Consider the following 13,473-nt stretch of genomic DNA (forward strand, 5'->3'; position numbering starts at 1 on the left):
CTCCTTTCTCCCTTGAACACTCAGCAGCTGGAAAGGCTCTCTTTGAGTTATTAGGGTTTTTGTTTTATCATTGGCTTCAGCATTGCATGATCCAGCAGCTTTCTATGCGTCCATTTAGAAACGGTTGATAAACGTTAATCTGTCCCTCATTCATGATTTGTGTTGATCCATCCCTCATGATTCAACCAATCTACTGGAGAGCTCAGCTGTCTATTACATGTTCAAACCGTAACAAATATTATGCTAGTGAATGTCCTTGCTCCATAGAATAAAGCAAAAACGGTATCATAATATAAATAAATCATAAGCACATTCAGGTAATAATAATCTAGAGACCGAGCAACTGACATGAAAATGCTCGTGCAACACCACCCCAAAAAAACCAAGGGACTTCACACGTCGTTTTGATGAAATACAAACCTCAGATGAATGAAAACCATGTGCAGGCAGATTTTCCTATTCATACACTAATCAAGCCAACGAGTAATACCATCATCATCTCCCGCAGCTGCTAGAATCTCAACGCGAACATCCAAAACAGCCTGTAGTTGCACAACAGAACAATTAAGTTTTGGAGGATGGATACAGCGAGTGCAGTAAAGGATTAAGTTATAAAGAAAAGAAACCCACCGATGGATTCCTACTGTTAACCAGCCTACATTCATCCAACGAGCCTTCCAACATCCAACTCTCCCAAACATCAAAGCTGTGACTAGCAAATACAAATTCCATTCTTCTATTAATCTGCATTTTGAACATAAGATATTTAAGCCCAAGTAATAGCAGCATCTGCATAAATCAGGTATGATACAATGAAAAAAAGGATCAGAAGGTATACAAACATTTTGTACTCCAAGTTTCCATCAGTGTTTTTCATGAACTATAGCACATATGCATTCAGAATTCAGGAGACAGTACACAGCTAGGCTGACGAAGCGGATTACACTAAAGAACAGAAGACCTACTCATCCAATTCCAACATCCATGATGGTACAATGTGCACTAAGAAAGAGACCCTCTTTACACACTTTGATTGCAAAATTTTTGTGAGAAGAAAAGAGAAATTTTATCAAGGGGCATTAAGAAAGTGCAACACAAGAAGTCATAGCTTAGTACAAGACAACCACAAAAAAAACTGATACAAAGCTAAAAAAACACCCGAAAAAACAATTTCCAATAAAGAAAAAGACAGCTGAGAATAAAATGAAAAAAATTAAATCATGTCCAATAAACTTAAATGCATAAATCAGCAATAGAAAAACAAAGTATCTTGCAATAAACATGGAGGTACCCGTTATCTTCTCATTTCTCAGCATAAAACCTTTTTGGAGTTAATACAAGGTTCAAAAAGTAGAAGTTAGGTAAATTTCAATAAGCAACACCAGTTATATCACATGAGCAATATGGGGAAAAAAAGACACCGTACCCTTCTTAACTTCAAAATGTCAACCTAAACATGTGTCCATTGTCAACTCTCTAGATTTATGACCAATATAATTTTAAGAATTTAGCTCGCATTGTTCTAAACAAGAAAAGAAATTTGAGGGGTCAACGGTTTGGATCTCAGCTATGGCCACCAGTTAATCTATTCTTAAATAAAAAGTCTAACACATACAGAATCGACATTTGGTGAAATAGAACCTGAAGATCACTCCCCACTATAGGTTTCAAAAAGAAATCTCGCAAAACATTAATTGAAATCACCTGTAACAACTTCCCACCAGCAGCAAAAGAACGCAAGCCAATGGTGTCCTGAAAAAAAAGAGTAGCACAATATTAAATACGCAGAAGAACAATTACCCAGATGTTGGTTGCCACAATAATCACAAGAATAAGCTGAAACTTAAGGCAACAGAATCATGGCAAGGACCTTGCTCCTGAAGTTAATAAGGAACTGTGCTGAAGGATCTCTTTTGGTTACATTAGACATGGTGTCTAAAAACCAGCCACCACCTTTAACTCTTTGCCTAGAGACATGGAGCGCAGGACGATCTCTTGCATACAAAGCAATAACATAACCATCTTTTAGTAGTTCAGCAGACTTGCCACTTAACTTCTTTCTTGACTTTATAAGCTGGTCTGATATTGATTCTTCTATTAAACTCATTGGTGCTTTCCTACTCCTTGGATCTTCAGGAGAAGCAAACCGAGAACTGGAACTAACAACTTGATCTGTACCACTCATGGCAGTATCATCTTCTTGGTGTGAAGTGCTTTCTTTCTCTAATAAAGAAGGGTCATCTGATTTTTGAAGGGATTTTTGTCGGGAGTGCCTCTTCTTGGCCTTCCTCCCTGATCTGCTGCGTTTCCCTTCGGATCTTGAGGCAGTATTGTGAGACAACACACCCTGATTTTGGCTATGAGATTCAATTGATTGACTACTTGAATTTTTCAGGTAGCTTTCTGTACTTAGTTGAGTATCATCTTCTAATCTCTTGCCGACAGAACCCTGAAAAGCAATTTCTTTGACTTGCTTATCACATTGTTCATTTTCCTCTCCAATTTCACTTTCCTGTTCATCCTCATCAGAGACAGTATTCTTTGGAATAACCCCATCAAAGAAGAATGTCTGCATGATAGAAATGGCCTTCTCTCTAATCTCCATCCACACTTCTTCGCTATAATCTGCACTTCGAGGAAGTATCAATACATTGGGCATCTCCCTTATCTGCGGCAATGACATTTTGACTTTAGTGTCTAAGTTACCATTTCTCAGTCCATGCATTCTTTCTATGCACAGAACATATGTAATACTATTTGATATGGGCAGGATATCTCAATAATGTCTTTTCCCCCAAATAGGATATTGAAATTGAGAAAAAAAAAACCTACAAAGAATAAGATTTCAATTCAAAAACCACCCACTGAAAATTTTATCTGTGGTTCAAATTAAACACAGACCTCTGAGTTACAAAAATTAATTTAAATACATGTAAATATCATTTAAATAATTTTTGCCGCGTGATGGAAGACCAGTAAAAGATTATAGATTCAACTTATTCCAGCGTAATGTAGAAACTAAACAGAATCGGAGATGATTGGAAATTTAGTAAAAAATCTTATTTGAAGATACTGTTTAACTAGAGCAGCGCCACTGGTTCAAGTTTTTGTAAAAGCCTGCCAAGCCCCTAAGAGCCAAAAGTGAAAGGAAACACAATCCGCAATTTGTCATACACCATTCCAAAAATAAAAAGGTAAACAATTCTCGTGCACAAATCTCTAGTAGCGGGCAGGGCAGGGAAGGTGAATATAACTTGAAATTGATATTTAAATGATTGGACCATGCCAATTCTCACGATAAAACACCATTGATTTCCACAGCCATCACAAAATAGATGAACTGTTTCATTCTTCTATCATTGCCTTAATTCCCAACCACGATTTCACACCAAAAGTTCTTTGTAACATTATTTTCAACATGAATCAAAACATCGAGAGAATTACGATGCTCAATTTGATGACCATTACAATAGCCTAAGCAATGAAATTTATAGAAACAAGAAAGTTTTTGTGTCATAGATCCAATTGGCAAGATTTGCACGGGTCACGTCAAGAATATAAGAGAACTTGGAAAGGCAGGCCTGAGCATCCAAAGGAGTGTGCCAGTGTCTCAAGAAGCCAGTAGCCTCAAGCCAAAGAACCCAGGGTATCAACAATATGACGGAAAAGAAGGATCTCTGTATTCATGAGGATGTGATAGTTTAAGATGCATATGATGTATCAAGCAAACAGGCAATGCCAAAACAACACAGTTAATGCACATGATGTGTCTCGAAGACACCCATGCCAAAAACAACATACACCATAATGAAAATCATACCCATGCTTCCATCCACTGTGGTCCTTCCGCTCCATCCAGAGCACAACCAGCTAAGGTTCCGTCAATTAAAAGCTGCTTCACAGCACAATCATCCAACAGTTGACTGCTGCCCGTGTTTACAAGAAATGCTCCTGTATTGGACAAAGAAATTCTTTTACTTGAAGGGAAGAAGAAAAATCACAAAGTTCTACAAGAAATATTTTCTATATGAAGTATAATACCAGGTTTTATATGTTGCAAGCATTCTGCATTGATTATCTGAACTGTCTCATTTGTAAGTGTACAATGAAGTGAAATAAGGTCACTTGCAGCCAGTAAGTCATTTAGAGTATCCATCTTTCGAGCAGCAGGAGGAAATGTAATTGAGGACCGGCTGAGTGTCCCCTGTCCCTGTGTAAAGGTGACACTTCTCATCATCAGCTCAACTTTGAAAGAGATATTCCAAACAAATTTATTGCGACTAACCAGTAAATATGTGGAATGAAAGTCATGTCAATTGGCTTAATGCAATCAATATCTCTAATCTTAAAAAGATAAAAACTATCATAACACTTGTTCAAATAATATGTCAGTAAGTCATCAAGCACTTTATACTAAGTCTTCTACGAGGTCTTCTTCTGCCACTTCAAAAAACCACACGCTGGTGAGCCACAGCATCAACTCTGTAAAGACTTTGAAGAACTACATTTGGTTCAGTGTCTCATCAACAACAATGGCTCAAATCACCCCATCCCCACAGAAACAAAAACAAAAACACAGAAAACAAAAAATGTTGAACAATAATAAACCTAAAAATTACAAACACATAACTAAACCCAGGATACTCTCAGTGCTGAACATCCATCCCACTTATTCACAAAAAGAAAATATCCAATCAAATTCAAAGAAAAATCACATTTTACAATTCCAATTTTCAAAATCTCAAAAAGCTGAATACTGATGCTTGCATCTTTAAAAGGACAAAAGAAGCAGGCATAATCATCACATCAATTAAAAGGAAACTAATGACAAATTTTAGATCAAAGACTGCATACTACTAAATAATCTCTGCCAGATCGTATATGTAATCCAATAGATGACATGAGTATACTCATCAACCAAAGGGGGAAAAAAAGATGACAGAACAAAATACCAAACAAGCTATTGGTTGAAAGGAAGTAGTCATTTCTACGAGGTCATGATGCCATATTCACAAAAACACTCCATGAAATTCATGCACTATTGTACCATTAGGAACCTAACACCATTGAGACACATTTAATTATCTTATAGTAGAAAAAGTAAACAATAGGGTTTTAAAAGAAACATTCATCTACACATGTTATAAACAACTAATTAAACCATAAACCCATAAAATCCAACTAGTTCACAGCTTGTGTTTCTGGAAAAGAAAACAACAGCAAACATATCCGAAATTAGAGTGCCCAGTTAACTCTTAAGGCATCAAATGCAGGCGCAGAATGTGGCTGATTTTGTAATGCTGAAGCTTCACCAGCTCGTACATATAAAAAATCAACTCAAAACATTCTGCAGCAGCAAAATCATTGATTTCAACAAATTAAAAAAAAAAACAAACGGATTAACCAAATCTCAACCAAACTACAGCAAATGCATCCAAATTTTACCTCGTAAACATCGAAGTAGAGCACACTCATCTTGAACGCCAAGCTCCTCGTAGCCAGAGACCTTGCAGACGCAGATCTACCTACGATCCCCAAAACCAACCCTCTGCACCTTCTCATCCCTCGGCAGAGAGGCTGCACCGATCCGAGCCATCCAGAAGCTGAAAGTGTCTGGCGTGAGAGCAGGTGTGTGCGACGAAGCAATCCAAGGAAAAGTGCCATGACGGTGTCGGCGATCTCCTCAGCTCGGGACGTATCCACGTGGACGAGCCGAAGGCCGAGGTCGGCAGCAAGGGCAGAGTCCACGGCACGGTCGGCGGATCCAAGGCAAAGGATGAGCTGGAAGGGACGGAGACGTCGCTGGGCGGCGCGGGGAAGGTATGCAAGGGAGTGAAGTAGAACGACAGAGGCAGCCCCGATCTTTCCGTCGGCGAGACGACTGAGGGGGACATGCTCTACGGCAGCGACCCCCGCTAGGGAGTCGTGCTCGAGGGCTAAATCCTCGATGCAGTTAAGAGAGACCACCAAGGGGAGGGGCGTAGAGTTGCTACGATGAGGCATTGTCACAGAGGATCTGTCGTTGGTCATGCTGGTCATTATTATCTTCTTCCTCTCCCCTTGAGTGTGTGCTCACTGCTCAGTGTCAGGGTTTAGCGCTTAAAGACATTGTTGGTTCTGAGTTCTCATCATCGGATGGTGAGTCGTTTTCGCCTATGTTCCCCTTCCACAGCTACAGGAATGCAGACATGATCTACAAGACCGGGCCTAGGTAAATTCATATTTGGGCCGGCATGGTACTGCCCATTTAGTTGTTGTGTCGGCAGGCCCACAGGCAAGAACAGCCCAGAAGCACAGATTCATCGATCCAAATAACTGTATGCAGCATATTATGAGCATAGAGATAACGACAATAAAATGAATTTTTCTATAAAAAAAAATTAATTAAAAAAACACCTTCAAAGAGAGAATATTTACGATCGTATCATACACATAATATGATTACTGAATAAGTAAATGATTTTGGTGCTGATGATTGCCACTTGGATTTATGATAAATATTATATTAAATAAAAATCAAGTTTTACATACATACACAAATAACGTTTATTTATTATTGTTTTAAATAAAATTAAATCATATTAAATTTTTCTTAGCTGCCGTTCACACTTAACGGCTTACATTCCCACTAAGAGGTGTTAGTGGAATTTGCTTCAAAATATATGAGAATTATTTTTGTACAGGCTATTATTGTGAGTTTATTGAAAAGTTATTGTTAGTAATTAGTATTAAGGGACTCATAAAAGTTATTTATGGTTTCTCATTATCGTCGTTTCGAATTAGTTTTGTGACACAAGTTTTGAATTAGCTTTGTGACACGACGCCTGAGATATATGCAATTGAGGTCCCTCTTTTGCCTTTTGTTCTGTATTCAAGCAGAGGATTGATGGGTACATGTTGTCGATCAAAGATGAAGCAACTGGATTCAACGGTACTAGAAGAGATATCATCGACGAAGGGGGTTGCAAAGCAGGTTGAGGGGCTGAGTCGATAAAGCTGAAGTCGAGTGAGTTGATAATGCTTAATATGGTTCTTTTGGACTGTCAGGTCAGTGATGATTGAAGATGATATTACTAGGAGGCTCATGTAGACAAGGGTTTATAGAATTATTGTCTCTGCCAAAGTAATAGTGAAGATTGAACAAACTGTTACTCATTTAGACGAGAATTTATAGAACTTATTTTCTGGATGTAATATTTTCTTTGTGATCCCTATTGTATGCTATTTTATATTTCATTGAATTTTTTTGGTATGCCTTTCTTTCCATTCATTATTGGTCTCACTTGATATTTCTCAAATTCCTTAGCATATGTTAGTTGATATGTTAGTTGATTTATATGAGATAGTGAAATTCACCACAGATCGCGCAAAGCGCGGGTTTCCCACCTAGATTCTGTCAAAACCCAAAAAACAAAAGGGAGGGGGGAGAAAAGAAGCAAGAACCCAACAAAACATAATAAAACAGCTCAAAAGACTAAAAGTAAGCCAAAATTTTCTACAGAGAAAAAAAGACCGATACATCTTCACAAGAGACTCGTGCACACCACAGAAGCTCATTCCGGCCACTGAAAGTTAACTCTGCCACAGAGTCGCCGTAACAAAAGGCGCGCTAATATGTTCCAGTTCTGATTATTGCAGTCCAAAGATTAATGACGATCACGAAATATCTACATTTCACTTAGGACAGTCAGAGAACCGAGATGGGAGACTTTCAGCAGCTCCTATAGTAGCATTTCTATCCAGGGAAATCTTAATAAAGAAGAACACTGTACAGCTTCATCCAACAAAAAAAGGTGCATTTATTTGATTGTCTAATCGGCCTTTTTGATTACCTCTTCAGCTACAATCTTGAACTCCTTCATGCCAAACGGTGGAACCGTGGAAGACTTCATTCTCTCTCCATAGAACCAGATAAGCAAATTTCCAAATGGAAAGAGTCAACTCATAAAAACCTCCTCCTGAAAGTTCGGGTAGTTGCCTGATACGAACGCATGAGCAGTCCAACACCAATCCCAACCCCAAGGCACATCCCAAGGCCAATTCCAACACCAACTCTGACACCAGCATTGAACCATGAGAGTTGACCATCCTCACCAGTGTATATCTCTTCCGAATAGTACCTGTTTCCAATTTTTCCGTCCATGTCATAAGCATCAGCGTCTGCATCTGCTTCTGTTATCTGAATAATCACATCAATCAGTTAAGACCAGGTGATGCAGCGTAGAAGAAGAAAACCACAACTAACAGCATAAATCAGCACGATTCCACGGTATAATGGAAGCTGGAACCTTAACAGTACCAATTGTAGCCACCAAAAGACCAAGAACTCAGTCCCGGAATTTATTATATTGTAGATAGCAAAAAACTGCTGCTACAGCCCTAAAAAGAGTCTCTTATAAGCCCCTTTAGTACATCTAATATAAATATACAAGTCATAACCATTCAATAATATTAAAAGTCACATGCTAGTCACATGACCCACTTAAAACATAAATATTAAGCCTAATATAAAATATAGCTAACAAAAATTAAATAAACACTAAAATAAATAATCCAGTGCTCCTGCATCACCAGGGGGAAAGTAAGAGTAAGCATGTAAGTACAAGCAAATGTAGTAATGAGCTATTCAGCTTCACATTTAGCAAATTTACAATTATTACTTGAATCGCCGCTTGTGATGCTTTGACTCCATTTATATACTTCAAAACTAAATCAAAAGTCCATAAAACCATGGAGTATAAAAGAATCATGGAAAGAAAAAAACAAATGAGGCAGCATGCGGTGGCTTCTCCTTAAGGTCTAGGTATTCGTGACTTTTGATAACCTGCATTAATTGCTAAAATTCAATTCCCAAGAAATACTAGATGTAGTAGTAAAAAAATTTTGAATGATGGACTTTGATCATCAGACGGCTGATTTGGCACTTCACCAAATGAATACTAATAATGGCCTTTGAATAATGAGTAATACGGTAATACCTCTGCATCTTTTCTTCTAACAGATATTAGCTACCCAATATGGAATAGGTTCATACTGAAAGCGAATATCGCAGAATTGTCAATTAAATCACATTTCTACCATTGTTGCCAAACATGCAAACCATCAGTTTTGCTTCACCTTCTCTTCTCAGTATCAATTGGGTTATCAGTGTTGATCTGTCTTCAGAGCTTAGAGCTTGGAGTTGCCAAACATGCAAACCATCAGTTTGTGCTCTCAGCTACTTGTTGGCTAGTGTGGAAGGCAAGGAATCGTAAAACCTTTAATGACCAAGAATCTTCTCCCTATTAGTTCATGGATAATTGGCTTAGCTGCATTAAGTTTTGGATTTCAGATGTGTGCACTAATTTTCATGAGAGCATTAGCTTCTTAGCATCATAATCCTTTCCCTGTGAATTGCACCATCTAGGTGCATCCCTTTAATAAAACCTCTTTGGCATTAAAAAAACGAAAGTCTGAAATCAATCACTTTTCCAGGTAAGCATTCATCCATCTGTTCACTCTGTTGATGATAGAGAAGAAAGAAATGACAAAATAGCATTTGCGTCTGGAAGCCTAATGCTCCCCTTAGGATGACTTTTTTATGCGGGTAAACTACTTGGGGCAGAATTTTGACAAGGGACAATCTTAAACAAAGAGGATATAATTTGGTTCACAGATGTAATGAACGTAAAATTGGTGAGAGTCCAACTGCTACTGGTCTAGGAATTTGTGGGGTACTGTTTGGAATCATGTAGGGATTAACAGAGAGGTATTCATCGTAAACTGTTTTAAGCTTGAAGCTTTATTATACGGCTGGAGGCTAATTTCCCATATTAACATATTGATCACTAAATCAATCAAACTTTTCTAAACAAGAGATACTTATTTCGCAAAGCACTTGTGATCATCTGGATTGACATCTCTAATTCGTCAACCAAGTTAAAAAAGTATTTATATTATCTAAACCCACCATATTAATAATGCAGAACAAAGAGATGATAAAAGAGTTATGAACAGAACATTACCTGCACTTTGCTGCGGCGAACCACTACATTTCCACCCTTTTGCTCACTCCCAATCTCCTCATCCTCAGGAATCGCATCAAGTGTCCCATGCCTCAAACCTTTCCTCCTTGGACTTACCTGGATCGTCTTTGTTAATATCACAGGCACACCGCCACAGCACCCAGCAATATAAACCTCAATTGCAGGTGCCGATACCCCCAGCCTCGGCTGAAAAAACGCTGAACTGCCGGCCCCAATGCCCGCAGTCGTATAACAATCCATACTCCAACCAGTCCTTGAATCATTCTCCAATCCCACGGTCCCATTTCCCCACGTAGACTCCATCCTCTCCAAAGAACCGCAGAGAATCATGTCCTCATTTTCCAACACCTCAAATTCGATACTACCCGTAACACGTACGCTATCGGTGCTCACATAAGTAACCTCGGGGGGCTCCTTGTTGAGGCGATCGCGACGGAGTGTGAGGGAGGCTGAATCTGCAGCGGGGACATAGGAACCGTTGATTTCAAGGGAAACGCCGATCTCGCGGCGGAGATGGCTGAGCGTGAGGTGATCGGGAACGCTGTCCACCACGCAAGGAGCGATCCGGACATAAAAGAGTCGAATTTCAAGCCACGACGATTGATTCAACGACGGATTGGGGATCAAGTGATACGAATTTGACGTTTTAGGGACCGAAACGGTGAGGTCACGGACTTTCTCTTTGTTATCATCCATGAAACCCTAGAAAATTAGACAATTCAGTTTTCGGGATGGGTTGATGCGAGAAACGGGGCTGAGAAAAAGAGAGTGGCTTGGAGAAAAGGGGTTTTGGATTCATGTATCGCAAAATTGGTGCTAACAAAATTAGGGGTTTTGGGCGGTGATTTTTGCGAGGTTTGTTGAAGATATTCGGTACTGGTTTTTGGACGACCAAGTCAAGAACCAAAAGCAACCCTTGTCGTTTAGATGGTCCAACGGTAATTTAAAATCTTCACTCACTCATGGGCCGAGTTCAGTCCGTGTTAACTTGAAATTTTGGTTAATAGAATTTGTGATTCACGAAAGTTGTCTGTATTACAATTTTTTCATTAAAAGTCAAATTGTGTGAATTTAATCATTCAAAATCTAATTTGTGCCGATCTAATCAATCGGACAGAATGTGCTACAGCAGCCCCCGCTGTAGCACATTTGAGATAGTAAAATTTTTTTATTTATTTTTGTAAAAATTATACATGTATAGTATTCGATCTAACGAATTCAACGATATATTTTATGTTCGAAACAAAAATCAAATTCATCGGATTTGTATAAACGATCAAAATATAAATATAATTATTTTGAAATTAAAAAAAAAATCACTCGAAACTGTAATGAAATTACAGCATGGGCTGCTGTAGAAAAACTACAACAGCCCCCTCTTACCCCTAAAATCCCCAATTTCCGTCAAATCAAAGTATCAAACCTATTACAGACCAAGTACCAATTCTATTCACCATCGTAAAGAGCTACTTTGTCAATTCATTTGTCTTCTCTCCCTCTTGTCTCTCACTTTCTCTCTTATTTAATTTTCCTTTCCTATTATTTTAACTTTCGTTTTTTTTTTTGGTAAAAGGGTTTTTGTCATCCCTCAATTATTGGTCGGGTTTCATTTTTGTCTCTTAATTTTTTTTCTCTCCTTTTCATCCCCCACCTATGGGAAAGTTCTTCGTTTGTCCCTCAAATAAATCCGAGGACGGAAAAATCTAACGTGGCTTCCTATTTTTCATCAAATCAGATTTCTCTGGCGTGTCATATAGCTGCCACATAAGCTTTTTTCCACTTGAAGGACGAAAATGGTACTTTCCAATAGTTGAGGGATGAAAATGAAAGAAAAAAAGCTTAGTGACGAAAATGAAACTCGCCCCATAATTGAGGGATGAAAAGTACCTTTTTATCATTTTTTTTGGTTAGATCTAGGGTTGTTAACGGTACAGTCAAATATTGATTACCGTCCCATTACCGATCGTTTGGTTGTCAAAATTTAGGTTGTAGGTATACCGTTACCAATTCGTCAGTATGGTAAATTTACCGATACCGATGACTTCGGTACTGATAATGGTAATCAAAATTTGTCATCGGAAAATTTACTGATTATCGACGTATATATTAAATATATTATTATTATTTTTAATTTTATTGAATTATGACCATTAAATTGATCTAATTTAATCTAGACCATTGATTATTTTTAGGGTTATCATTTATTAAAATCACTTCATAATAATTGATAGCCTTCGTTGCCTCTGTAGCCAAAAGAATTGTAGTAGTAATTGTATTTTGTAATATGTTAACACTTGTTGCTTAAATTACTTGTTGCTTAAATTATTAGTAGTATATATTTGTATGATCTGTAGTGAACTGCAGTGTACTTTGAGCTTTAATTGTTGGTATTGGAGTGTAATGAACTGCAGTGGTGATTATTACTATGAAATATGAATTACATGGAATTGATGTACTGCAATTAGGTAAAATGAAGGTGTTGTAGTTGTAGATGTATTGCAATTTAACATATTTTTCCTTTTTTAAAATAGATTTTAAAAATTGGTAAATTTATCAATTGTCAGCTTACCGTTATTAAATCTAACAATATCATTTTTTGATTTACTGAGAGGATCACTATGGTAACGATAATTGTACCAATAACAATCCTAATTAGATCATAGAGCGACTAATCAACTGCCATGTACATAACTTTCTTATGCTCGAATTGTCTAAAGAGTATGAGCATAGGTATAAGATCCCTAGAAGCAACTCCTGAACTCTCGCATGGATCATTTTGGATAATTGAATTAGGGTTTTTAAATATTTTTTGGTTAATTAACTAGTTTTACTGATATAGTTTTGTTAATTTTTTGGGTAATTGCAATTATTTTGTCCTCCTATGAATTTTTAATAAAAAAATTTAGTTATTTTCACCTTGGAAATTATTTTCCATATGGAACAAATGGTGTAACGGTCAATTTGTCACATCAGCAGGTTGATTGATGGAAATTAGTAAAGTCTGTGCGGATGATCAAATTGAAACAAATTAAATTTGTTATTTTTTTTGGGTAATTACAATTATTTTGTCCACCTATGAATTTTTAATAAAAAATTTAGTTATTTGCACCTTCGAAATTATTTTCCACGTGGAACAAACAGTGTAACGGTCAACTTGCCACATCAACAGGTTGACTGACAAAAATTAGTAAAGTATGTCCGGGTGATCAAATTGGAACAAATTAAATTTTAGGTGATTAAATTGGCACAATTTGATTTCCAGTGACCAAATGGAAATATAGGTAATCTTTTAGTGACCACAAATTCTATTAACCCCTCGAAAATTAGAGCATGGTCCTTGGGTTTTAATTTAGTGCGATAATGTGAGTTCTGAAAGTGTAGTGGTGAAGAAAGGTGAGTTGTACCGACTAAGGGCCCATTTGGCAACTCAGTAAATTCTCATTGACCA

The 13,473-nt window shown here is 37.6% G+C and overlaps 1 protein-coding gene across 1 annotated transcript; it reads right to left on the reverse strand.

Moving 5' to 3' along the window:
* Positions 1 to 241: 241 nt before the first annotated feature.
* LOC119982370 (C-terminal binding protein AN-like) lies at positions 242 to 10,941 on the reverse strand. The gene is made up of 9 exons (XM_038825697.1): positions 10,005 to 10,941; positions 7,953 to 8,179; positions 5,446 to 6,031; positions 4,042 to 4,210; positions 3,821 to 3,951; positions 1,871 to 2,668; positions 1,705 to 1,752; positions 631 to 744; positions 242 to 542 (listed from the first exon to the last, which is right to left on the reverse strand). The coding sequence occupies exons 1-9, from the start codon at positions 10,719 to 10,721 to the stop codon at positions 468 to 470; spliced, it is 2,865 nt and encodes a 954-aa protein (XP_038681625.1). The 5' UTR covers positions 10,722 to 10,941; the 3' UTR covers positions 242 to 467.
* Positions 10,942 to 13,473: the final 2,532 nt, after the last annotated feature.

Source organism: Tripterygium wilfordii, chromosome 17 (assembly GCF_013401445.1).
Source record: "Tripterygium wilfordii isolate XIE 37 chromosome 17, ASM1340144v1, whole genome shotgun sequence".
Classification (NCBI taxonomy): Eukaryota; Viridiplantae; Streptophyta; class Magnoliopsida; order Celastrales; family Celastraceae; genus Tripterygium; species Tripterygium wilfordii.